Source organism: Danio rerio, chromosome 12, assembly GCF_052040795.2.
Source record: "Danio rerio strain M-AB ecotype USA chromosome 12, GRCz13ab, whole genome shotgun sequence".
NCBI lineage: Eukaryota > Metazoa > Chordata > Actinopteri > Cypriniformes > Danionidae > Danio > Danio rerio.
Window position 1 is genome coordinate 43,882,263 of NC_141032.1, and position 26,437 is coordinate 43,908,699.

The window sequence follows — 26,437 nt, forward strand, 5'->3', positions numbered from 1 at the left end:
TCTACCTTGCTTATTGGTTAACCTGTTGCCGTTCCAACGTATGGGAAAACTTCAGGTAAACATCGCTAAAAATAATGGCTTCCCACAAATGACTAAACATGTCATATATCATTTGAAAGCTGGGTTTCTTGTGATTAAAACTGTTCCAGCCATTTTAAAGCACAATGAACACAGTACCAGACCAAATTAGTGTCTTTGTCAAGATACAGATAATCACTGAAACAATAACAAAACTGAAAAAACTCACATTTTATGCCTCCTGTCTGTCCACAGATCCATAACATTTCAACAAACAGGGAGTAATTACACTGCAAAGGGTCCAGCCAATCCAATTTAGTGAAATATTTAGTCCACATGTAACCGGTTCTGCGTTGTGTTTTCTTTGCTTTATTAAGGAATAACCAGTCGGAGATCTGCAGTTGTGACGGCTCTTTACTCACTGAGAATAAATCAAAAAGCACAGCTTTTACAGTATCTTCGCCCTTTACAGTTTTTCTCTCCCATGCAGTCAGTGCAGAAAGGGAAGAGATGAAGAGAAAGATAGAACAAAACTCCAAACAATATTAACAAAGTGACAAAACATACCTGAGAATAAATCAAAAAGCACAGCTTTTACAGTGTGTCTTCGCCCTTACAGCTTTTCTGTTAAAAGTAAAGTGCAATGCATTTTAGCATTCACATGCTTCAGTTAGGCTAAAGTCAATCAAAACCTCAATTTAAGTGATAACACAAAAATAATGAAATATATGTGAAAAATAAAGGTAGAAATATTATTTAAACACGGAAACTAGCTTTAAAAGTCATTTATAAAGTAAAGATGAATAAAGACTAATTGGAGCTTAGCAAACACCCACCTCTCCCATGCAGTCAGTGCAAAAAGGGAAGAGGAGGGCGCAAAACAGGAAATTAAACAGCGTGAGCTCCCTTAGACTTTTAAAGGAGAAGACACACACTAACAAACACCTCAGGTACACTTAGTAACACATTAGATAAAATACATATTTTGTGTGATTCTATACTTGAAGCGAATTATAATTTTCATACCTGTTACACACAACCCGTTTCGATAAACATCCAAGGAGCGCACCGCTATTATTTCAAACTAGTCACCGGAGCCATCAAATCTACTATGTGTTCGGTAGTGTATTGTCTTTTTAGATGTAAACAATGCTACTATTTTGAAAGAAAAATGGCCACTGACCTTTGCCCTTTTGATTGGCATATCAATTTACTTTGGGTATGCATTTTTTTAGGCATTTAAGCAAATTTTGCAGGAATGATAAAGGGTTAAATCCACCCCTGCTTACCTGTATTGTTCATTATTAGTTCATGTAAGTAAATACAATCTTGCTGTAAAGTGATTAATATGTCTTTTGTTCACTTTTATTTTAGCTTTAGTTATTTTTGTACATCAACAATAACGCAGTATGCATGTAGTCTTCATTAATCCGTGTTTACATTCTGAAAATATCCAAACTATAATGTTATTTTCCAGGACAGCGCCATTTTAGTGCACTAGGCAACTAATGTGACTCAGTCTCAGTGTCGCTTGACCACTTGCATTGATTTTAAACCGGTGTTACGGTTTAACTGGTGACGGTGTTAACTGGTGTCCCTTTCCAGATGTAAGCTATTCACGTTTGCAGATTGGCAGATTCGTCACTTTTTCACAGCAACAAAACATGTCCATACCAAATAAAGATTCTTATTACTTGGTGTCAGTGTCATTGTGTGCATTATTGATTTTAATATCTGTGTAGCAGAACAGTATATAACCAAAGTAAGTAAAAAAAATAATTAGAATTGACATGTCTTTAACAGGATTCGAACCCGTGTAGTGAAAAGGTTTAGCACACGTATCAGTCAACTTATCTAACTGAGCTACTCAGAACTCCAAACGAAGCGGTCTGTTGTAATATCTTTCTCAATTAAAACATGCCTTGCTGTGGTAGTGGACCCGTGTTAACATGTTTCCATCGATGTTAACATGTTTACATGTTGTTTAGTTACATGTACTCGCGTTAACGTGTTTCTACAAACTCTCCCGCTGATAGAATAGCTCTCTGTGACTAAACGATGCTTCATCAGTTGCTCAAACCATGTTTTTTCTTAGTTCTAGACTCATGTCTACCTGTGCCTTTGGAGTCGTGTTAACTCGTGACCCATGCTCATACATGTAACGTAAATAAAGATTTTATCCAAAAAATGAATACAATGACGATATTATTATGCAACGTATTATGTCTAATATATATAATATATATTTCATATATAATATTATGCAACAGAATATTAGAATATTATGCAATCAGAATATAATAGTCCCATTGACTCGTGTTAGTCTGTGTCTACAAAGTTAAACGAGCTGATATTTTCTCAGAATAGCTCTAAATGACTACGATGTTCCGCTAAATAAGCATACGTTATAAATCGCAGTCCCCCACATTTTATTTTAAAGAGAATTAAAAAAAAATCAGGCTACATAAACAAAACTCTTATGTGGATTCGAACCTACTAACAAAAGAGAAGCATGATTGGAACATACGTGCTATCTAATTGAGCTATCAAGCACTGTTAAAACGAAAGGCTTAGCAGCTTTTAGTAATTTTATCGTATGTAGCCAAATCATGTTCATAAGTACCTTGATACATATGTGACCAAGATCATACATTGAAATGTTGCGATTTTTTAATTGATATTCTGTTGCATAATATTATATATGAAATATATATTATATATATTAGACATAATACGTTGCATAATAATATCGTCATTGTATTCATTTTTTGGATAAAATCTTTATTTACGTTACATGTATGAGCATGGGTCACGAGTTAACACGACTCCAAAGGCACAGGTAGACATGAGTCTAGAACTAAGAAAAAACATGGTTTGAGCAACTGATGAAGCATCGTTTAGTCACAGAGAGCTATTCTATCAGCGGGAGAGTTTGTAGAAACACGTTAACGCGAGTACATGTAACTAAACAACATGTAAACATGTTAACATCGATGGAAACATGTTAACACGGGTCCACAACCACAGCAAGGCATGTTTTAATTGACAAAGATATTAAAACAGACCGCTTCGTTTGGAGTTCTGAGTAGCTCAGTTAGATAAGTTGACTGATACGTGTGCTAAAGTTTTTCACTACACGGGTTCGAATCCTGTTAAAGACATGTCAATTCAAATTTTTTTTACTTACTTTGGTTATATACTGTTCTGCTACACAGATATTAAAATCAATAATGCACACAATGACACTGACACCAAGTAATAAGAATCTTTATTTGGTATGGACATGTTTTGTTGCTGTGAAAAAGTGACGAATCTGCCAATCTGCAAACGTGAATAGCTTACATCTGGAAAGGGACACCAGTTAACACGGTCAACAGTTAAACCGTAACACTGGCAGTCAACAGCATAAAACTCCCACTTCAGATGAAGCATTTCATAAAGCGCTGACACTCCTCCTGCTCATTTCCTCCTCAGCGCAACTTCTTGTACGAGACAAAGGTTAGTAATTCGAGTTTCTCTCGCCAACTCCATCCGAACGATTATAAATGAGTGTTATTATTCACTTTGTCGTGTGTGTCGACTGCATTTATCATGCTGTCTGATAAGTGACATCATAAGCAAAAACACGAGCAGCTCCTCGTATGAGTGCAAATCTGCACATAATTGCCGGGCTCCTCCGTTTTGTGTCGCTTCCATGGCAATTAAGGTTTGAGATTAGGCGATGGATTAGGCCTGGATTATCTGGGGATTACGATGGATGATCGCAGCAGTCAAAACAAGTTAATTACGCTCCTCATCCATTTATTTCAATCATCTCGGAAGCGCGTACACAACTCAATACTGCGCTCTAGTGGAGGCGGCGAAAGTTACACTGAGGCTTTTTGAACTGCAGGTGAAGAGTGGAAATCATTTAAGCAACTCATATTTATCGGCATTTATTGACCAGGTGGCTGATTTTATTTCATTTATTATTATTATTATTATTTTTTAAAGAGAATTAAACAAGTGTTGTCAGTTTGTTTAGATGGTCTATGCTAATGAGGCTTTGTTTATTTTAATATGCAGTAGGGTGCATTTCTAATCAAATCAATTTTCAAAAAAAAAAATTTCACATATTGGGATCAACCGTTCACATATCATACATTGATCCATAATTCAGGAAATGCTGCAAACTGCTATTTAAATATTTCATATAATAATAATAATAATACATAATTAAATACACAATTAAATCTGTAAAAGTAATTTCCAATGTTTATATATAAACATATTTATTTTTTTAATAAGACCACTTTTTACAAACAATAAACAGACAACATGAATTTAAATAATAATCTATATATAAATGAGTTTTCTCAAAGAGAATTGTAGAAATAATGTTATGAGCATATCCCGCTGTAAAACCCTTTAACATATAAATGTTGATAAAACTGATGTTTGTTGATAGTGGAGAATTATGATTAATTTATTGGAGAATGGAGATTTGGAGAAAAACACCTATTATAATTAAAATCTACTGACACAAAGTGATAATGTGAGACCAACTAAACATTTAAAATTGTGTTTTGGATTTTTTTTCACATTAAACTAAAAAATCTCATTTGTACATATATAGATTATTATTATTATTACTATTATTATTATTTAAATTCATGTTGCCTTTTTATTGTTTGTAAAAAGTGGTCTTAAAAAAAAAAAATATATATATATATATATATATATATATATATATATATATATATATATATATATATATATATGTTGTAAATTACTTATTAATTACAGATTTAATTATGTATTTAATCATGCAGTATTATTATTACAGTTTTATATAAAATAAACAAATTAATTCGTTTTATATATTTTTAAAAACCATTTTAATGTCATTATTAGCCCCTTTATGCTATATTTTGTCCGATACTGTACAGAACAAACCATCATTATACAATAACTTGCCTAATTACCCCAACCTGCCTAGTTAACCTAAATAACCTAGTTAAGCCTTTAATTGTCACTTTAAGCTGTATAGAAGTGTCTTAAAAAATATCTAGTAAAATATTATTTACTGTCATCATGGCAAAGGTAAAATCAGTTATTAGAGATGAGATATAAAATCTATTATGATTAGAAATGTGCTGAAAACATCTTCTCTCCATTAAACAGAAATAAAAAAATGAAAAAATAAACAGGGGGAGGGGTAATAATTTAGGGGGGGCTAATAATTCTGACTCTTTCTCTTACATTGTTTATCATTATTTCATGCTTACAATCAATCATTTTTGGATTTATTTTTACAATGATTTATTTATAAGTTAACTTACAAAGTTAAGTCAATTGAACTTAAAACAATTAAGTTGTGCCCCAGTCCCTGACATAACCCCAGAAATGGAGTATGCATGGAGTTTTTCAGCCAACTATTTAAAATTTCACAAGGTTGCTTTTACAGCATCGATATTGTAATATATTACAATACATTCAGTTAAATAGACTTAAGCATTCATTTAATTGTTCAAGCGTAAAACGAGATGAAAGACCGTGTACAGCACTGTCAGGGTCAGCAGGCGAGTGCAGAAACTCCATTGAAAACACTGGACTAAAATAAATATTCATATTTTAAAGACATTACGGGGTGAAATGGAATTTATTGCAGTTCTTTTTTTCCAGTCTAAGGCCCGCTTATTGTATATCAATCAGGCAGTGAAGATCGCTGATTTTTAAAGAAATCAGCAGTGGTGTAAAGTATTTTTGGCTACTTTGTACTTGTACTGAATATTAAAAATATAAGCAACTTACACTCTTTACCTGACTACATTTTTGATTGAATATATATGTACTCTTTACTTCACTACATTTAAACAGTTAAATTGTTACTCGTTACATTGTGATTGTGCGCGACAAGTCGGATTTTATCCAGCAAAACTTTATTTACAAAAATGTAAAAGTGGGATTGATATAAATTGTATTTTTTGTAATGAATATGAGGAGACTGCATTACACTTATTTTGGCATTGCGCATACTCAGTCAACTTATGGAGTGAGGTACAAAAATGTATTAATAACAAATTACAGTCTTCTAAACTTGTATCATTGTTGTGGGAAAATGTACTTTTTGGCATTTCTATGTACCCTATTCAAGAGGAAAATTGTTTTTATTTAATTAATTTAATTATTTTGCTAACAAAATTTTACACTCATAAATGTAAATTTATCAATAAGAAACCCAACTTTAAGGTGTTGATGACCGAATTATGCTTATATATTAGTAGTATCCAAGACTCTCTAAATAAGATAGCTTACAAACTTTAAAACTTTGTGAACTCTACAATGTATTTATTTGATTATTACCTATGTATATTTGAATTTGATTTATTATCACCCACAGGCATGTATATTTTACTGTTACAATGTTATAATAAAAAAATAATAAAGTTTTTTTTTTTTTTTTTTAAATAGATAAAGTTTACCCCAAAAAAAGTAGACATCTTAATCTACCACGGCTAATTTGTTGAACGGACTAGGCAATATCGCCATCCGCAGGGTACTGAAGGTAGGCTACTGTATGCTATTTATGAGCTAAATCACATGATCTAGCAGCTTGCCTAATACCAGGTGTTTAATTAGCGACAAGGCTGCAGCTAGTGATGAAGCCGAAGCCGGTTGGCATAACACTGGCACATTCAATGTTAATTTATTGTGAATTTAGTCAAATTATGTCTGACTTTACAAGGGTATTGTAAGCATAATGTTACCCAAAGTTCTACAGTTACTGATATGGCAAAAAACACTGCGACATGACATGACTATGTTTTAGCTTAATTTTGTGTGTGTGTGTGTGTGTGCAACGTGAATAAATGTATCACTGAAATAATACATTTTGCATCAGGTGCGTTTAGCTGTGAGTTTGTAATGTATTTTTCATTGAATGTATATATAGTTTACTAAGTTGAAAAATAACATTGCTCCTCTTTGTTTAATTTTAATACACAGAAAACATCATAATCAATTGAAAAACTACTCAAAATAAAAATATCGCCCCCTTGAGGTGAATCACATAAAAGTCATCTCTAAAAAATTTTTTTACTACGTTTAACTATTTATTTTATTTATTTTAATTTTGGGAAATTGTTTGTGCCTTTTTTGAACATTTGAGTTTGACTAGGAGCTTTTGTTCTATTTTTTTTTTTTTTTGCTATTTTGTTCTGCCATTCTAAAACATTGAAGTGTTAAATTAATTTCTATATTAGGAAATAAAACCTTTCTGGGTGTTCCTGCCTATACATTCAGTATGAGTAAAATACTTCAGTTCTTTTAAAAACGGATACTTTAATACTTTTACTCAAGTCTTACTGGAATTGGTGACTTGTGGTAATTTTTTTCAGTATCTACTTTTACTCAAGTATGGTTTTCAGGTATTTACACCTCTGGAAATCAGACCTTAAACATGGCAATTTTATAATGGAAAGACATTTCTCCGGAAGCGCTGGATGAAAGTTTAAAGTCTGTGTGCATATGGCCCATTGTGTTGTTTCAGCTCATTTTAAATAGGTAGTTAGAACAAAAAGCAAGCATATTTTTTCAGCACTGTAAAAAATGCAGGGTTCCACCCAATTCCAGCATGCTGTCTCAACACAAATCAATTAAGTTTACTTTATTGTTTTTACTAAATTAAATTGGACTGAACATAAACCAATTAAGTTGTCCCCCCCAAAAAAAACTCAGTAATTGTTGATGCAACTCATTTTAAATAAGTATAAACAAGGAGCACATCTGGTTTCCTCCACAGGTGATCATGAGTGTGTGTTTGTGTATTGTCAGAGTAATGATGCTGTGTTTAAAGTCTCCTGAATCAAACAAGCGTCGCTCAGGTGTGATTTCTGACACCTGAGCTGAAACTCCAGCAGCTGCACAACCTCTAACAAACACAAAAGCAGCATCAGTGAAGGTCTGGAAGGAAGATTTCCAATGCTTCTCAAACCTCATAAGGTGTTTATAATGGGAAGCAGCTCTGGAAAAGTCTTACCCGAGTCTTCCTCTTCCAAACGAGGATATTTTTGCCTCTTCAACTCGATTGTGATCTTCAACAAACAAGAGTCTGAGGGCGAGAAGTGTGTGGAGAAACAACAAACCGGGCTTTGGAAGAAGAGAAGCGACGGAGGAGCTTCAGGAGAAGAGCTTCATCTGGAGGAAAATATTGAGAATCGCAATGCAAAGTTCCGTGCCAAGTTTGATCCACGCGTCACCGCCAGGTACTGATGATCTGCTTACTCTGGTTGTGTTCAGAATAGTTTAACACATACTGAAAAAACTGTATATACAAGTCACATGCAGGTGCATCACTGACAAAAAAGGATTTGTTGGATTTACTCATTTTTTTAAGTTAAGTGGTTGCAAACTATTTCTATAGGCTAAATTTAAACAAACAATTAATCAGAATAGTACTAAATTTAATTTGTTTAAATTCAGCCCAAAGAAGTTGTTTACAACCGCTTAAGAAATATATACATTTGATGTCAGAATTATTAGCCCCCCTTTTAATTTTTTTAAATATTTCCCAAATGATGTTTAGCATAGCAAGGAAATTTTTACAGTATGTCTGATAATATTTTTTCTTCTGGAGAAAGTCTTATTTGCTTTATTTTGGCTAGAATAAAAGCAGTTTTTAATTTTTTATAACGCATTTTAAGGTCAATATTATTAGCCTCTTTATATATATATATATATATATATATATATATATATATATATATATATATATATATATATATATATATATATATATATATAGTTGAAGTCAGAATTATTAGCCCCTTTGTTTATTTTTTTCCCCAATTTCTGTTTAACAGAGACTATTTTTTTAACACATCTCTAAAGCTTAATAGTTTTAATAACTCATCTCTAATAACTGAATTTTTTTTTATCTTTGCCATGATGACAGTCCATAATATTTGACTAGATGTTTTTCAAGACACTTCTATACAGCTTAAAGTGACATTTAAAGGCTTAACTAGGTTAATTAGGTTTACTAGGCAGGTTAGGTTGATTAGGCAAGTTATTGTATAATGATGGTTTATTCTGTAGGCTATCGAAAAAAGTTAGCTTAAAGGGGCTGATAATATTAACCTTAAAATGTTTTTCAAAAAATTAAAAACTGCTTTTATTCTAGCTGAAATAAAGCAAATAAGACTTTCTCTAGAAGAAAAAATATCAGACATACTGTGAAAATTTCCTTGCTCTGTTAAACATAATTTGGAAAATATGTAAAAAAGAAATATAATATATTATAAGAAATATTATACAATGTATAAATAAATATAAATATAATGTTTTGTAAATCTACAGTTTATCTATAATATATATAATACAGCGGTGTCCAAACTCGGTCCTGGATAGTTTAGCTCCAATCCTAATCAAACACACCTGAACCAGCTAATCAAGCTCTTACTAGATATACTAGAAACTTCCGGGCAGGTGTGTTGAGGCAAGTTGTAGCTAAACTTAGCAGGACACTGGCCCTCCAGGACCTGGAGGACTACCCCTGATATAATAGAAATGTTTCCACAAATTCTTGTGCTCATCAAGAGTGCATTGATTTGATAAAAAAAATAGTAATTTAGTAAATATTGAGAATTATTGCATTTTAAAATTAAGTTTTCTATTTAAATATAATAATTATATAATATAGAATAATATAATAATGTGTAAAATCATTTATTTCTTTGATGCAAAGATTTTTTTTGTAATTTGCTGATCGGTTTGCTAAGAAATATTATAAGTTCAAGAGAATATGTTTTATCTAAATCTATTTTTAACATTTATAAATATATATATATATATATATATTTTTATCAATTTAGTGTTTCCCTGCAAAAATTAGCTTATATATTTGATAAGTGATGATCAGAATAAACCTTTTACTAATTCTTTTTTTCTTTAATCTTTTTCCTAAATCAAGACAGATTTTAGATATTACTCAGTAAATTATATTATATTAAGCATCACAGAGTTACAGTCATATACACATTAACATATTGTTTAGCACAGTGTTTTCTGGATAGTGGCATAAACATTATTCCTTTAGACTGGATGACAGAATGAAGATATCAAGGCTGACATGTCAATTACAGATCGCTGCTGTAATGAAATGCTTTATTATATTTATTAGTCCTCCAGTGCCACTCGCGGCAATCAATACCAGCCTAAAAGTAATAATGAAATGTAATTTATTAAGTAATAATGTGATGTAATTTAATTTGAGGCATCCAATTACTGCAGCACAACAGTGACTCACAGCAGATCACTCTGAGTTATTATAGTAATAATTATAATATATTATCAGAACTTTAAAATAATAATAATTTATTTTTAAATAATATTAATATTGTTAAAAACACGCCAAAAACTTTAACTATATTTTTATTATTGAAGTGAAATGAAAGGGAAATAAGAAAAATAAAGACACAGTTGTATCAGTATACTAACGAAAAAAGTAATAATGAAATGTAGTTATAAAATGTTAAACATGTGTGTTTTATTTTTTACAGTGCATTTATTGATTGGTTTAAAAATACCTTTTAAATAGCTTTTTAATGAGCACAAAAAAATAAATTATTAAAAGTGACAATGTTTTAACTCATTAATTGCTAATTATTTATTAAAATAGTGTGATCATTTTATATACTATAATAAATTAAATCTTTAATTGAGCAAAAGGTAAAATTAAAAAAAAATATATAATATAATATTTTGGGGGGTTAAAACTTGTTAAGTTAAATTTAAACTGAAAATAGGATGATTTAAAAATATATATTCAAATTATTAAAAAATATATAAGTTATAATAGCATCTGTATTGTGGTCATATGATGAAATTATGAAATAATGATGAAATGATTTATAATTTTAAATATTTTTTAAGATTTGTAATGCTGTTTTTTTGATCATGCAAACTCTATTGTTGTGTGGGATTTTTATTTTTCTATATAAATTCAGATGTTCTATATTTGGCTTTAAAGTCTATGACAAATTAAAATTTACAGTGTTTATTTTCCTAGCGCACATTGTTATACATTAGGTCAGGAGTCACCAATCTCATTCCTGGAGATCCGGTGCCCTGCAGGGTTTAGCTCCAACTTGCCTCAACAAACCTGCCTGGGTGTTTCAAGTATACCTGGTAAGACCCTGATTAGCTTGTTCAGGTGTGTTTGATTAGGGTTGAAGTTCAAATCTGCAGGACACCGGCCCTCCAGGAACAAGTTTGGTGATCCCTACATTAGGTGAACGTGATCAATTAAATAATCCACTGAAAAAAAAAATTTTGGTAACCTGTCAGTTTGACGACTTCCTCCACAATATTCTTAACTACACCCCCTTACCGTTAGTTTGATATGAGGGAATGATGCGCAAAAAGAAAGCCCCGTCCTTTACTCAAAATTCTGTTTCAGTTACAACTACATTAACATACATTAAGATACATATATATATATATATATATATATATATATATATATATATATATATATATATATATATATATATATATATATATATATATATATATATATATAAACCTTTTATAAACCTTTATATATATATATATATATATATATATATATATATATATATATATATATATATATATATATATATATATATATATATAAACTCATCAACCATTCGCCATCAATATATATATATATATATATATATATATATATATATATATATATATATATATATATATATATATATATATATATAAACCTTTTATAAACCTTTATATATATATATATATATATATATATATATATATATATATATATATATATAAACTCATCAACCATTCGCCATCAATATATATATATATATATATATATATATATATATATATATATATATATATATATATATATTTTTTTTTTTTTTTTTTTTTTATCTAGTAACCCTGCTGATGATATGTTTAAAGTCCGTGTAAATCAGAAGCGGTGACGATTAAGTTTTTATGATATTATGGCACAGATCCCAGAGAAATGGAATATTAAATGAGAAACAAGTGGGCGTGGCTTGTTTTTTCTACTACGAGCTGATTGGAGATAGTAAAGTATATAGTAAGGGCGTACTCACACTTTGTACAGTTGCCTTGAACCGGGCCAAAGCACGCTTGTCTCCCCTAACGGCCTACACTCGCATTGCATTCGGGCCTAGGCTTGCTTAAGTCATCGATGGTGCGCTGTTCAGTAAGAAAGGCACTCGTGCAGCACAGTAGAGATTTCTCTAGTTATATTGTTTTAGTCGTTTGATATGCAGTGTCAAATATTTTGCCGAACAGATCAGCCACTCTTGACGCTCATAAACATCAGAAAGTCCTCGTGCTGCAGGTATGAGAAGGTTTGCTGAAGGTGCAGCTGTCGTGCAGTGAGGGGTTTGCGTCTTTAATAAACTACGGCAGTTTGCGTTCATTGAACAGTAAGAATGATTAATAAATCCATATGAAACAGTCCCTTAAAAGTCACGTCTTGTCTTCAGTTTCGGGCTCAGGCGCACTTTGCACTCACACTATTGCATACCGCCCCATAGCCCAAGTGAACTGCGCTCTGGCACACCTCTTCCAACCAGACCAGGGCCGGCCAAGTGAACCGTGCCTGAGCCTGATTCAGAGCGCTTGCACTTCTCAAACAATCCAGGAAATGGGCCTGGGCACAGTTCGGATAACAGTGTGAGTAGGCCCTAAGTCATTCAAAAATATCAGAAGAAAGGTTTCGGGAGAGTTCTTACAACCTAAAAGACTCCTCCTGCTGCCCATTTCTGTTTGTTTTCAAAAGTTGGAGGGGCATCAGACAGACGTAATCTGAGAATTTACCTGGAAACAAACAAGAAGTGCATTTTCAGATTTTAACTTTAGATTACAAGAGCAATCTTTTTTTTTTTCTTAATGACACGCGCAGATGAATTGATCACTCCAAAACTAACAATGTGAGCTAACAAAATCAATATGGTTAGGTTTGATTTCATGTGTACTTTAAATGTGTTATAGATATGAGATCCAGGCTCTGATTGGTCGTGGCAGCTTCAGTCGTGTGGTTCGCGCCGAGCACAAACAGACTCATCAACCATTCGCCATCAAGCTCCTAGATCTCAGAGCTCCGGAGGGTCTCGAATCCTGCCAGGCGGAGCTCAGGGTTCTTCGACGGGTCAACCACCCCAACATCATCCGCCTGACGGAGGTCTTCCAAACCCCACACCGCGTCTACCTAGTCCTGGAGCTGGCCACAGGTGGAGAACTGCTGGAGCGAGTGCTTTCCCGAGGAACATTCAGAGAACGGGATGCAACCAAGGCCTTATTGATGGTAACAAGTGGCCTGGCGTACCTGCATAATCTGGGTGTCATCCATAGAGACCTCAAACCCGAAAACCTGCTCTACTACCATCCAGGACAGGACTCGCGGCTGATCATCACAGATTTCGGGCTGGCCTGTTGGGATAAGTCCATACAGAGGGATGATCTGGAGTTGACTGTGGGATTAGAGGAGAAAGGTTGGGCGTTGAGGACACTCTGCGGGACGCCTGAATACCTGGCACCGGAGATGTTGGCGCGGAGAGGCTGTGGCAGAGCGGTGGACATGTGGGCGCTGGGCATCATTACATACGTCCTGCTGAGCGGATCATTGCCCTTCGACCACAGCAGCCGAGCCAAACTCTTCAGGGCCATCCTCAAGGGCTCATACAGCTTCCACGGGGAGGTGAGTGTGTGTTTTTTTTCCTCTTTCAGGGTGCAGATGCAGACTTTCGAGAGCATGAAAGCATAGGCGGAGCGTGAACAAACTCCAGGGTAAAGGCCTGTTTACATAGCGCATAATAATGATAAATATAGCATTAAATATATTTGAGTTCACACACACAAACAATGAAATGACCTGTTATTGAAATGACCTTGCCATTATCCCATTGTACCCACCACGAATGTCATTATCTTTAAATAATCTTGTAAAGGGATGGTCCACAGTGTATTTTTAGGGCTTGTTTGTGTTTATAAGATTCAAAGCAACGTGTGCTCATGCTTCATTTGTAGAAAATCACAATATTTTTTCACAAATCTTACTTTGATTATATACAGCTTTTATTAATCTGGGGTCACCACAGCGGAATGAACCGCCAACTTATCAAGCATGTTTTTTTACGCAGCGGATGCCCTTCCAGCCGCAACCTATCTCTGGGAAACATCCACACACACACGCATTCACACTCATACACTACGGACACTTTAGCTTACCCAATTCACCTGTACCGCATGTTTTTCGACTGTGGGGGAAACCGGAGCACCCGGAGGAAACCCACGCAAACGCAGAGAACATGCAAACTCCACACAGAAAAGCCAACTGACCCAGCTGAGGCTTGAACTAGCGACCTTCTTGCTGTGAGGTGACAGCACTACCTACTGCGTCACAGTCATACTTCCAAGTTCCTCTAAAAAAGCCCATCCTCGAGAGGCTCTGATTGGTCAGCTAACATAATGTGCTGTGATTTACGAATCTGCTCCATGTAGGGTTGTAACGGTATGCAATGCAGACAAACAGCTGCATCTTCATTTGCGTCTTTTGAAAACAGCAAGAGCAGCAGTTCGTCTTTGCTGTGTCACTGTTTTGTCATGTTTCTGTGCTGCTGTGCATGCAAAAGTACTTAGTATGAGAATTATTTCATGAAAAACTTTTTTTTTTTGCGTTTTATTTAGCCGCGCATAAATGTATGCCTATCTCTCATTCCGTGTTGTTCAAAAAGCTTGGTCCACAAACAAAAGCGAAACCTATGCTTATTGGTTGTGATATAGCGAGTTTGAACCAATCTGGGCATGGAGGAGGGACAATGCATCAATGTATCATGTCTGATTTGTCCGGAGACACAGTGACGAGCGTTTCTTTGTCAAATCAGCGTTGTCAAATGTTGATGACGTAACCGCACTGATTCCGGAGCCTGTTCCGCGAATGTTATGTGATACAGCACTGGAAAGCTGAGATGCTCTTCTTTATGCCAATCTTTGAATTGTATGAATCGGATCAGCGGATCAAAAGTTATTAAACATTTAAGAGCAATACTTATTTTTAGCCGCGGGCGGCTGTCTCGGTCTTTAAGGGTTAAAACCGTTGATATGCAATTGTTCATGGTATGATAATCGTGCACGTTCAAATCGTGGTAAACCGTCATACCGGTATATTGTTACAACCCTAGCTCCATGTCACGCCTCTACAACCACACACTTTTGCGTTGTGCAAACAGTTAGTCAAAGAAGCTGTTAGATCAGACAGAAAATGAAAAGCACTCAGCTGAACCTCATCTGAACACTGCATCTTTTAATTGCATAAGCCCTTTAATTTTCAGCGGATTCTGACTGGCTGTCAGTGTTTTATCCAAGGCCGGGTTAACCAATGGACATTATGCGCACGGGCCCATGCGCACCGATATTGGAGTGTCTATTTAGGCTAAGGGTGCTTTCACACCTAGACTTTTGTTTCGGAACCTGTCTCGTTTTCCCAAAGTTAGTCAATTCGTTTGGCATATGTGAATCCATCAATCGCGCTTGGATCCGCACTAAAACAATCGCCCCGAGATCACTTGAATGAGGTGGTCTCGGCTCGATTTAAACAAACTCTGGAGTGCATCAATTGGGGTGAAAAGTGATATGATCCGAGTATGGTTATTTCACAGTATTTTATAGATAAGTAATAGGCACAGTGCTATATGAAGAGAGAATTATGAGTAGGTCGGGAGGTCATTCCAGACATCCCAAGTCTCCCTGAAGTTTCAGGACTCCAGAATGCCAGCAAACAAGTTATAATCTCCCGGAAATTACACGTCTCCCTTCCGGTCCTCAAATATGTTGCGCACCCTTCTCATCCCTTCCCACCGCATCCCTCCTAGCTCTTCAGACATGTCGCATGCACCTTGTCAAACACCACCAAACCACCACCCCGCCTGATAGCTGAGCAGGACTCTGCAAAACGAACTGAAATTCTGACCAATGTTAAGAGAGTTTCCTCACACGTGACTTGTTTTAGTTCTTTAATGGCTCGTTTCCACTGACTGGTACAGTACGGTGCGGTTCGGGTCGGTACGGGTCACCTTTATCAGGCTTGCGTTTCCACTGCCAAGGGTACCCTTTTGGTGGGCGTGGTGTATGACAAAGTTTCAGTCGACGTCATTTTCACTCGAGAAAATGTCTACAATAAAGCTGCACAGGTTGTTCACATATCATATGAAAAGCACTTCTCACAAAACAGATGCCTTACACACATAAATACTTGTGTATAAATGTTTATTACTAACTTTTCTATAAACAGAAGTTGATTACAACTGCAGATCAATGGCGGTGCGAAATAGCCAACTGTAACGTCTGTAATTATATTAAATAAATAAATAAATGAACATATATGAACACATACAGACTCTTACAGTCTCCGACATGTTACCAACTACAGAAGAACTACACAAAGCAGACATTTCGTCGTTAATTAGGTTCAAAACAACACAAAGTATAGCCTACAGTCAGAGCAAACCTCTCATCTGTGTCTGTAACCTTCAGCGGCACATGAAGCCTCTGTTAGAGAGTCATTCCATCATTCCCAGTTCATATTAGTCCAAAAGGTGATAATAAAGATTAAAACAAGGCAGTTTGTTGACGTTTGCTGAAGAAATAACGTGCTCCTTGGCTTCGCCTTTCTTCGCGCTCCACTCTCGCGTTTGTCCTTTTCTTTCTGAATGTGTCACTCTCGCGTTTGTCAGCTTCTCACAGGATCGGGTTTCCAAAGTTTGTCAATAATGTTTGTCAAAAAGTGCATGTTATTATTATCAGCTCAAGAAGTTTGTTATTTCAGATAGAGACGCGCGACGAGCACAAGGAAGAAAGGGAAACCACTCTGGCTTCAGACTGGCTTGTTAAAAACTACGCGGCACAGGGTAAATCTGCTCTTCTCCATGGCTTTGTGGCTGTTTATCATGACGACGACAGGGTTTGTTTGCAGGATCGACCATGGCTGCATATGTATTTAAAATTCCGCTGTAATCTCTCGCTGTGTATTTCAAACATGGCGGGTCCTTTGTTTACATTCTGGCTTGTTGAGTCTACGAATGACGTATCTCTGTAAACCAATAGCGTTCAGCTGCGCGTGTAGCTCCACCTTTTGGGACCCTTTCTGCAGTTTGGGACCCATTCGAAAGGGTCCCGAAAAAGTGGTACGGTACGGTTTGGTTCGGTACACCTTTTGACAGTGGAAACAGCCATAAAAACGTACCAAACCGAACCGTACCGTACCACTCAGTGGAAACGGGCCATTAGTCTGTTTAGAAACTTTACCGCTTGAAAGCGAACCACACCAAGAGCAAAGAGCAACAATGTACCAATTTTAATCCCTGTTTCGGAACAACTGAAACGATTCACAGGAGTGAAAGCACCTTAAGTTTTTTTGCAACCTTTTTTTGCAACTGAGACCTGTGTGACATCATGTGTGACATAGGTTGCTAATTTGTCGATATCGCATGTCTTTGGTCTGTGGGGAAGACAAGAGCACCCGGAGGAAACTCACACCAACATGGGGAGAACATGCAAACTCCACATAGAAATGCCAACTGGCCCAGTCAGGACTCTAATCAGCAACCTTCTTGCTGTGAGGCGACAGTGCTAACCACTGAGCAGCTGTGCTACCCTAATATCCAATATATTCAAATAGAAATCAACTCTTTTCTTTTTAAATAATATTTCTCAGTGTTTCAGATTGTGATATACTCTTGTTTAACAAACACAGTCATAGTGTGAGTAACATATTAATTATGCATTGTGTTATCAATTACATTTTTAATTTCCACTTAACAGCAAATATTTTTTTGTCATTATGTTGTGGTACATTTACCTTTTTTGTATATTGTTCATGATCTTCATGAAAATCGATCTGAATATGATCTTGCCAGACCAAAGTGTAAAATAAAGGACAAATAGAGATTGTGTGTGGGAGGGTGAAATCTGGTCACCTGTGTAAACAGCCACCAGCTACCTGACTGATGTGACGTGAAGTGTGTGTGTGTGTGTGTGTGTGTGTGTGTGTGTGAGGTGAGAGGTGGTAATCAGAGGGGAAGAAGCTTCACCACAGGGCTTTTATCACCTTTAAACTGCAAACACACACACACACTTATATGTTTCTTTATCACCTCCAGCCCCCAGAGCTGTGAAATTACAGGTGCAGCAGTACAACAATAATTGCTGATCTCTGGAAGAGAAAACGAGCATTAACCATGAAGCTCTTTATAATCCTGCTGCTCACAGACAGTAATCAAGCACTTGCAGGAATTATGATTAGTCTTATCACTGTTTTTTGGACACAGAGTGACCATATAACTGGTAGATGAAGGGCAAGATTATAATAACAGGGTTAAAATACGTCATGTCGTGCATTTGCATGGAGACACAGGTTAATAAACCATAGTCATACACCTGTGCTGAATTACAACTAGTATAAGGATCATTTTTTCAAGATAATAAGGTTTGGATAAAGGTGTAAAGATGCAATATACAAGTACAATGAAAACAAATTATTTTACATTAAAAAACATTAGTATTCACAGCCTTTGGCATCAATTACAGCCTCAAGTCTTTTTGAATATGATGCCACAAGCTTGGCACACCTGTCTTTGGGAATTTTGCCCATTCCTCTTTGCAGAACCTCTCAAGCTCTATCAGGTTTGATGGGAAGCGATGGTGTACAGCCATTTTCAGATCTCTCCAGAAATGTTCAATAGGATTCAGGTCTGGCTTCTGGCTGGGTCACTCAAGGACATTCACAGAGTCACCGATATTTCGGCAGTGTGCTTTGGGTGTTTGTTTTGCTGGATGATGATCGTCGCCCCAGTCTGAGGTCAAGAGCACTGAAGAAGGTTTTCATTCAGGATGTCTCTGAACATTGCTGCATTCATCTTTCCCTCTATCCTGACTAATCTTCCAGTTCCTGCTGCTGAAAATGATGGATGGTATTAGCCTGGTGATGAGCGGTGCCTGCTCTCCACTGATCATTCTTGAGATGTTTCAGCAACTTCATTGCAGTTCATCTGTGGTAAATTCTGTTGATTAGACATGATTTGAAAAGGCATACACCTGTCTATATAAGGTCCCAGGGTTGACAGTCCATGTCAAAGCACAAACCAAGCATGAAGACAAAGGAAATGTCTGTAGACCTCTGAGACAGGATTGTCTTGAGGCACAAGGCTGAGGTAGGTTATAGAAAATGTTCTGCTGCTCTGAAAGTTCCAATGAGCAAAGTGGCCTCTATCGCCTGAAGGTTTGGAACTTCATAAAAAGCTGGCCGGCCATCTAAGCTGAGTGATTGGGGGAGAAGGGCCTTAGTCAGGGAGGTGATCAATAACCTGATGGTCACTCTGTCTGAGCTCCAGCGTTTGCCTGTGGAGAGAGGAGAACCTTACAGAAGGACAACCATCTGTGCAGCAACCCACCAATCAGGCCTGTATGGTAGAGTGGCCAGACGGAAGCCACTATCTGCCTGGAGTTTGCTAAAAGGCATCTGAAGGACTCTCAGACCATAAGAGACAAAATTCTCTGATCTGATGAAACTAAAATTGAACCTTTTGGAGTGAATGCCAGGCGTTACGTTTGGACAAAACAGAATGTACCTTTACGGCGAGCGCTGTGAACACTTATGTACATGTGATTTGTTTTAGGTTTTATATTTTTAATAAATTTGCAACTATATCAAACACTCTTTTTCCACTTTGTCATTATGGGGTATTGTGTGTAGAACTTTGAGGAAATCCATTTTGGAATAAGGCTGTAACATAAAAAACTGCATAAATACAGCCTGTGCCTACCTCTAAATGAAAATTTGAAAAAGGTTATTGCTAGTTATGAATACAGTGTATATAGTAATAGCCGTATAGTGTATGTGTGTGAATGAGTGTGTATGGGTGTTTCCCAGTGTTGAGTTGCAGCTGGAAAGCCATCCGCTGTGTTAAACATATGCTGAATAAGTTGGTGGTTCATTCCGCTGTGGCGACCCCTGATGAATAAAAGGATTCAGCCAAAGGAAAATGAATGAATTAATGAATGACACTCAATTTGATGTGAAGTGTAATTAAGAAATTAAATATATAAGCAAAAAGTGACAGTAAATATCATCGCATAATATTTGCACTTTTGATCTGTCCATTTATCAGTCTAACTTGTGTTTTTTATCAAATAGTTCTTTAATAAGGCTTGGCACTTTTTAAATGGTATTATTTGCTCTTTCCGATGAGGTTTCCATGTATTTTTTAAAACTTGTGATTCATTTTTAAACCCCGCACCTTTATTTTCTTCCATGTTAAAGTTAATGAAAGCTTCTTGCAGTGGCGTCATGCTGAGCGCTGAACGCACCTGTGATAATTCAGTGCAAATGTGTTTCATCTCACTCGTTTGACCTGATGATCTCTCTCATTTAATCCTACACTGATGATACATTGAAGCCTCTGGAGAACAAAAAAACAACAACAAAAACAGCATAAAAAAAACAACAGAACCTTTGTTCATTAAAGCCTCATTTCATCACTCATTTTTGCCTCTCGCTGTGAATTCAAGCTTTGGAGTATATTTAGAAACTAGTTAGTCATCCTTCACCGGTTAAACACATGCTCCCCACACTTCTGCACAGATTTAAAGGAGGCATTGTATGCATTTTTCATAGGATGGCAAATATATTAAAGATGAAGATATTTTAGGCGCTACAGTGGCTCAGTGGTTAGCACTCACAGCAAGAAGGCCGCTGGTTCCAGTTGGCAGTTATGTGTGGAGTTTACAAGTTCTCCACATGGGTTTGCTCCAGGTGCTCTGGTTTCCCCCACAGTCCGAAGACATGCACTCTAGGTGAATTGAATGGACTAAATTGGACGTCGTGTATGTGTGTGAATAGGTGTGTATGGGTGTTTCCCAGTGTTGGGTTATAGCTGGAAGGGCATCCACTGTGTAAAACATAAGCTGGATAAGTTGGTGGTTCAATCCGCTGTGGCGACCCCTGGTGAATAAAGGGACTCAGCCGAAGGATAATAATTGAATGAAGATATTTTATAAATTCCCTACTGTAAATATATCAACACTCTAATTTTTGGTAATTCCTTCAATCATTTTCCTTCAGCTTAGTCTCTTTTTATCAGAGGTCACCACAGTGGAATGAACTGCCAACTATTCCGGCATATGATTTACTCTACGAATGCACTTCCAGCATCAACCCAGTACTATGAAACACTCATATCTTTGGCTAATATCAGCGCTTGATTTTTCCTTAGTGGCAAATAGCTGTCCATGGTGTGTATATTTTTGGGTCCTGTTGACTGTTAATTAAAAATAAAAACCTTTCTAAAAATGTATGTGCTGTTTGATTAGAAAAATCAGTTCTATGATTCCTGCCGCATCATAATGAATCTGAAAACATGGGCTATTTATAATTACAGCAAACTGCTTGGAAGCACTAAAAGTGTCCAAGACAGTGTCCAAAACCTTTACACGCATTGACCCAGAGACTGTTTTGATGCATGTCACTGATGAGAAGATGACGGATGTTTACTGTATGATGATCGAAAACACCCAGCAGGAACAAGAAGTCAACATGAAGTCAGATTGACAATACACCCTAACATTGTGGGGATGTTGCATTTTTTTTGGAAATGAAAATCAGGTTGACGTCAGAACCCAACATCAGGCCGACGTCAATGTCCAACGTCCAACCTAAAATCAACCAAATATCAACATCTAATGATGTTACATCTATTGATGTTGTGTGGACATTACCACTATGACGTCTATCAGATATTGGATTTTGGTTGCCAAACCTGACGAATAAATGTCGGTATTTGACATCAATATTATGTTGGTTTAAGTTGTTGGCTCAATGTTGGATTTTGGTCACTTTCCAGCACAACCTAAAATAGAAAAAATATTGACGACACTTGGCATTGGTTTTTTACATCAAAATAACGTCCTTAGATGCTGGCTAGACATTAAATTTGGACACCTGATCAGTGTTTCCCCTAGGTTTACAGTTTTTTTTTTTTTTTTTGGGTGGGGGCTTGGGGGGTTCCTTTCAGTAGGACTAGCAAGGAAAAATTTAAATGGTCGTGCCTGGTGTCGTGTCTGGTTTCCTCTGGTAACTGCCTGTTTATGCTGTCTACATATTTGACAGAACATTTTACGTAATTTACGTTGAATTTTAATTGGGCAGAGTGAGAGCGTGAGACAGAGCTAAAAAGCATGTACAGGGCTCGAAATTAACTCTCTTATTTGGTAGCACTTACTTGGAAGAGATTCGGGCCATTCAAACAGCTGATCCTCTCCAAGTCTTTCAGCACTCTCTCCGAAAACACTCGATTGATCTCGGCTGGCGAAATCAACATTCACAGCATGATCGCTCTCATCAGCGATATTATTTGTAACTTTGGGTGGGTTTGCGAACCTGTGTACTTTTCATTGCGTCTTCCTCAAATTGCAGCCGTTTGCATTACCCACGGTCACCGAAGCTCCCTGTCATCTTACAGCGGAAAGCCTTGAGTGATTGACAGCTAATGTGAACCAATATAGCGGCAGGGAGGAGCACTAGACTAGGTCGCACTACAACCAATAGCCTATATGCAGTCACACAAATGCTCCTAAATATAGTATAAGGTTGCATATATTACGTTTCGGGCCCATAGTCTATTTGACCAAAATGGTCGCAAGCCCTTTAAGCCATTGTGTAAATACATGGTTTCCGCTACATTCATTTTTCCATGGCGGAGCGCCATGCCAATATTCATCCCGCCACGGCTAGATTACAGCTTCTCATTCAAAACGTTTTTTTTTTTTATAGCAGGTAATAATCGCACCAAAACGAACGTATTAAAGGGTAAGTGAATCATAACGGCACAAGTTTTTTTCTGTTACCGTAGTAGTGCTGTGCGTCAATTGTTTACCCTTTAAGGTGATGTGTTGACTGTCTGACTGACTGACAGGTGCGTGATACGTATAGCCGTTTCACTTTACTTCATTAATGCTACTCTGTAGGACTATTGGAGACATTCATAAATATTCCTAGCAAATCTAATAAATGCTGGGGACATACTCGTTACATAAATGCACTAAATCACACCCAGCAGCATTTGTTTGAGAGCGCACATGAAGATCTGCGCGCTCTTGAAGCGGCTTATATTTGAGGTGGCGTGCAAGAAGTTTTGAGCACGAGCAGAGGAAATCGGCGCGCAAGCACAGAGATACGCATGCTCGTAGGCTATTACATAAATGCAATCCCGACTTCTAATTCTGCGCTCACGACATTTGTCATTGAAATAATAACGCCACAGGTAGTCAGTAGATCTGTGTAAAATAAGCCCTGCCACCGCAGCTGGAAAAAACCCTAGAGGAAAAACTGAAATAAGATATTACATATGGCTATTTAGCTGTTTAAAAACAGTTGTGATCTGACGCTTTAAAAAAAATTTATTAACTTGAAATCAAAGGGGGGAGGGGAAACCCATTGGGAGGGCTGGGCGCCCCCATTATATAATGATAGGGGAAACACTGTCTGATGTCATGACCTAAATCTAACCTAATATTAAGGTCTTATTACATTGTGTGCCTGCTGGGCTATAACTAAACGCACTACAGAATGTTACGTGTACACACATCCACAAATTACATGTAAATACATCAGCTTTTTACAGCTTAACACTCTCTACTCTTGAGTACTTTTAAAAGCTCTGCTTTTTACTCATACTTTGAGTAATATTTACAACAGATACTTTTACTCGACATGCATTACATATTGAGGCAAGTAATGGTAGCTACTTGTTAATTTGACGTATAAGCGTTTGGTCAGAAGTTTGATTCTGCGGCTCCACCTCAGGATCCACCAGGCAGTCCTTCTGAGCATGCTCCAATTTCAGCAGTTTTTTGTGACAGCTTGTGCCTGTCGAGTCATCAGTATTTTCTTAAAGTCATTGGTGGAAACATGCAGATTAAGTGGTGGTAATGCATAATAAGACCCCAATTCTGTGTCACTACTAGCTGGATTTTTAAAGTAACTGGATTTTCCTGTTTACATTTTTTGTGTCGGCAGATGCACAAAAGACTTGATTATAGTGCTTAAACACAGAAAAAGACAGATTTTTTTGTATGATTTTGTTATTTAAATCCTAATATCAGAGCCTAACTAATTTTTTTACATCTGGTTGTGAACTGAAGTGCAGTGCTTTTGGTGTGTAATTAGAAACTAGTCAGCCATCTTTTCCAGGTTAAACACATGCAGGCACGCTCCACGCTTCTGCATAGGCATATATTCAAGCAGATGAATACACAATCACTGGGCAGAACAGAATGATAGATTGAAGCACTGATCAGCGGAGGTAGTTTTTGGACTCGTGCTGTGTTTCATTGATGTCAGATTTGTCTCTTCTTGATGAAATCGCTGGATCCTTTATTTCACTTCACACTGACCACAGCAACACTAATGTGCTTTAATGCTTCCTAGTAAAACTCACACACACATCCATGTTTTCTCTGTTTGCTTAAATGAAACCTGCGCTTTATGTTGTATTCGTTAGCTGGAGACTGAAGTATTGTCAATTTCATGGCTGATTAATCGTGTGTGTGCGTGTGCGTGTATGTGTGTGCGCGTGTCTGTGTGTGTGTGTGTGTTTAGAATTTAGCATGCAGTTGTTAGTCTATATAAATGAAGAGAAAGGAAAATCATATTAAATTCATTGTGTTTAAAGCCACGATACATGATAAAGAACTCGAATAACTGATAATAAATTAATTAAGTTATTATTTAATTAATGAATTTGTTTATTTATATGTTTATTTATTAGTTATTTTAGTTGAGAACTTTTTTGTCAAATGGGTTTTTAAACTTCAAATGTGTACATTATCCAATCTAAATTTAGACTGTAATACTTTTTATGTGCTTATTTGTTTGTTTGTTTGTTTGTTTGTTTGTTTGATTGATTTGTTTTTTTATTTATTTATTTTAATTTATGTATTTATTAATTAATTAATTATTAAATAATTATTAAAATATTAATTTCTATTATAATTATAAAATTCTTACTTTTTATTGTTATTTATTTATTCATTTAATTGCTTTATTTATTTATTTATTTTCACTTGATCAGATTTTTTTGGTTTATTTATTAAAATTATTTATGTATTTATTATTTAATTAGTTATTTTTATAATTTAGTATTATTATTATTTCACTTGATCAGATTTGTTTGGTTGTTTTATTTATTTATTTTAATTATTTATATATTTATTTATTAATTATTTAATTAGTAATTTTTATAATTCATTGTATTATCATTATTTTTTATTTTATTTTTCTTGATCAGATTTGTTTGGTTGTTTATTTATTTATTATAATTATTTATATATATATTTATTTATTTATTATTTAATTAGTTATTTTTAGAATTTTTTTTATTATTTGTTGAAATTTTTTTTACTTGATCAGATTTGTTTGGTTTATTATTTATTTATTTTAATTATTTATTTATATATTTATTTATTATTTAATGAGTTGTTTTTATATTTTTTTATTATCCTTACTTTTATTAATTATTTTATTTTTTATTTTTTTCTTGATTGGATTTATTCTATTCTATTCTATAAAATAATATCCATTATAAGTGCTTCAGATGGTTATGAAGTTGTTCGAGTTAGCTGTGAGTCACAGATCAATTCAAAACTGGTGACATTTATTGACTAATGTCTTCACATTCAGACGGCGACGTGGCGAAAATGCCATGTTGTGTATAATGCAGCTTAAGAGGCAGAAGCGCCTCTGGATCGGGTCATTGATGGTCAGCCTGTCTTTGTACTCGCTGACATTTACATTTCGCCGTCGTTATGAGACGATGCTCTTCTAAACACTCACTGAATGCACAACCAGCAGAGAATGGAGAGCAGGCTTTCAAGAGGACAGGAGGAGATGCTGGAGATTGTGATTCAGAGATTAATATGATTCAGTGGAAGATTCTTTCTAAATCAGATCTGTGTACAGTAAAAATAATCATTCATATTTATAAAGTACTTTCAGCATCTTTTTTAAATGACAGAATGTGATAAAATGCCAAAGTTTTGGATGTTTACTTAAACCATGGTGTTGCTTTTTTTTTTTATTATTATTAAATTTATTTTATTTTTAGTTAAATTTCTTTTTTTCTTTTTTTTTACTTAAATTTATTTTTAGGTAAATTTCAATTTATTTTTAATTACATTTATTTTATTTTTCGTTAATTGTTTTAAAAATGTAATTTATTTTATTTTAAGTTAATTTTTATTCTATTTTATATTAAATGTATTTTATTTTTAGTCAAGTTTTTTATTTTATTTTTTATTAAATGTATTTTATTTTTAGTTACTTTTTGCTTTA

The 26,437-nt window shown here is 35.4% G+C and overlaps 1 protein-coding gene across 3 annotated transcripts in view; it reads left to right on the forward strand.

Annotated features, from left to right (window-relative positions):
- Positions 1-26,437, forward strand: part of si:ch211-27e6.1 — a 122,092-nt gene that overhangs the window by 93,890 nt on the left and 1,765 nt on the right. The window contains exons 1-2 of one of the 3 annotated variants that reach the window (XM_087276898.1): positions 3,394-3,516; positions 13,048-13,753. In XM_087276898.1, the coding sequence (XP_087133024.1) occupies positions 13,358-13,753 (396 nt within the window). In that variant the 5' untranslated portion in view covers positions 3,394-3,516; positions 13,048-13,357. Of the gene's footprint in view, positions 1-3,393; positions 3,517-7,941; positions 8,265-13,047; positions 13,754-26,437 lie in introns of those variants that run through there. The other 2 variants (XM_087276896.1, XM_087276897.1) reach the window with 2 other exon arrangements.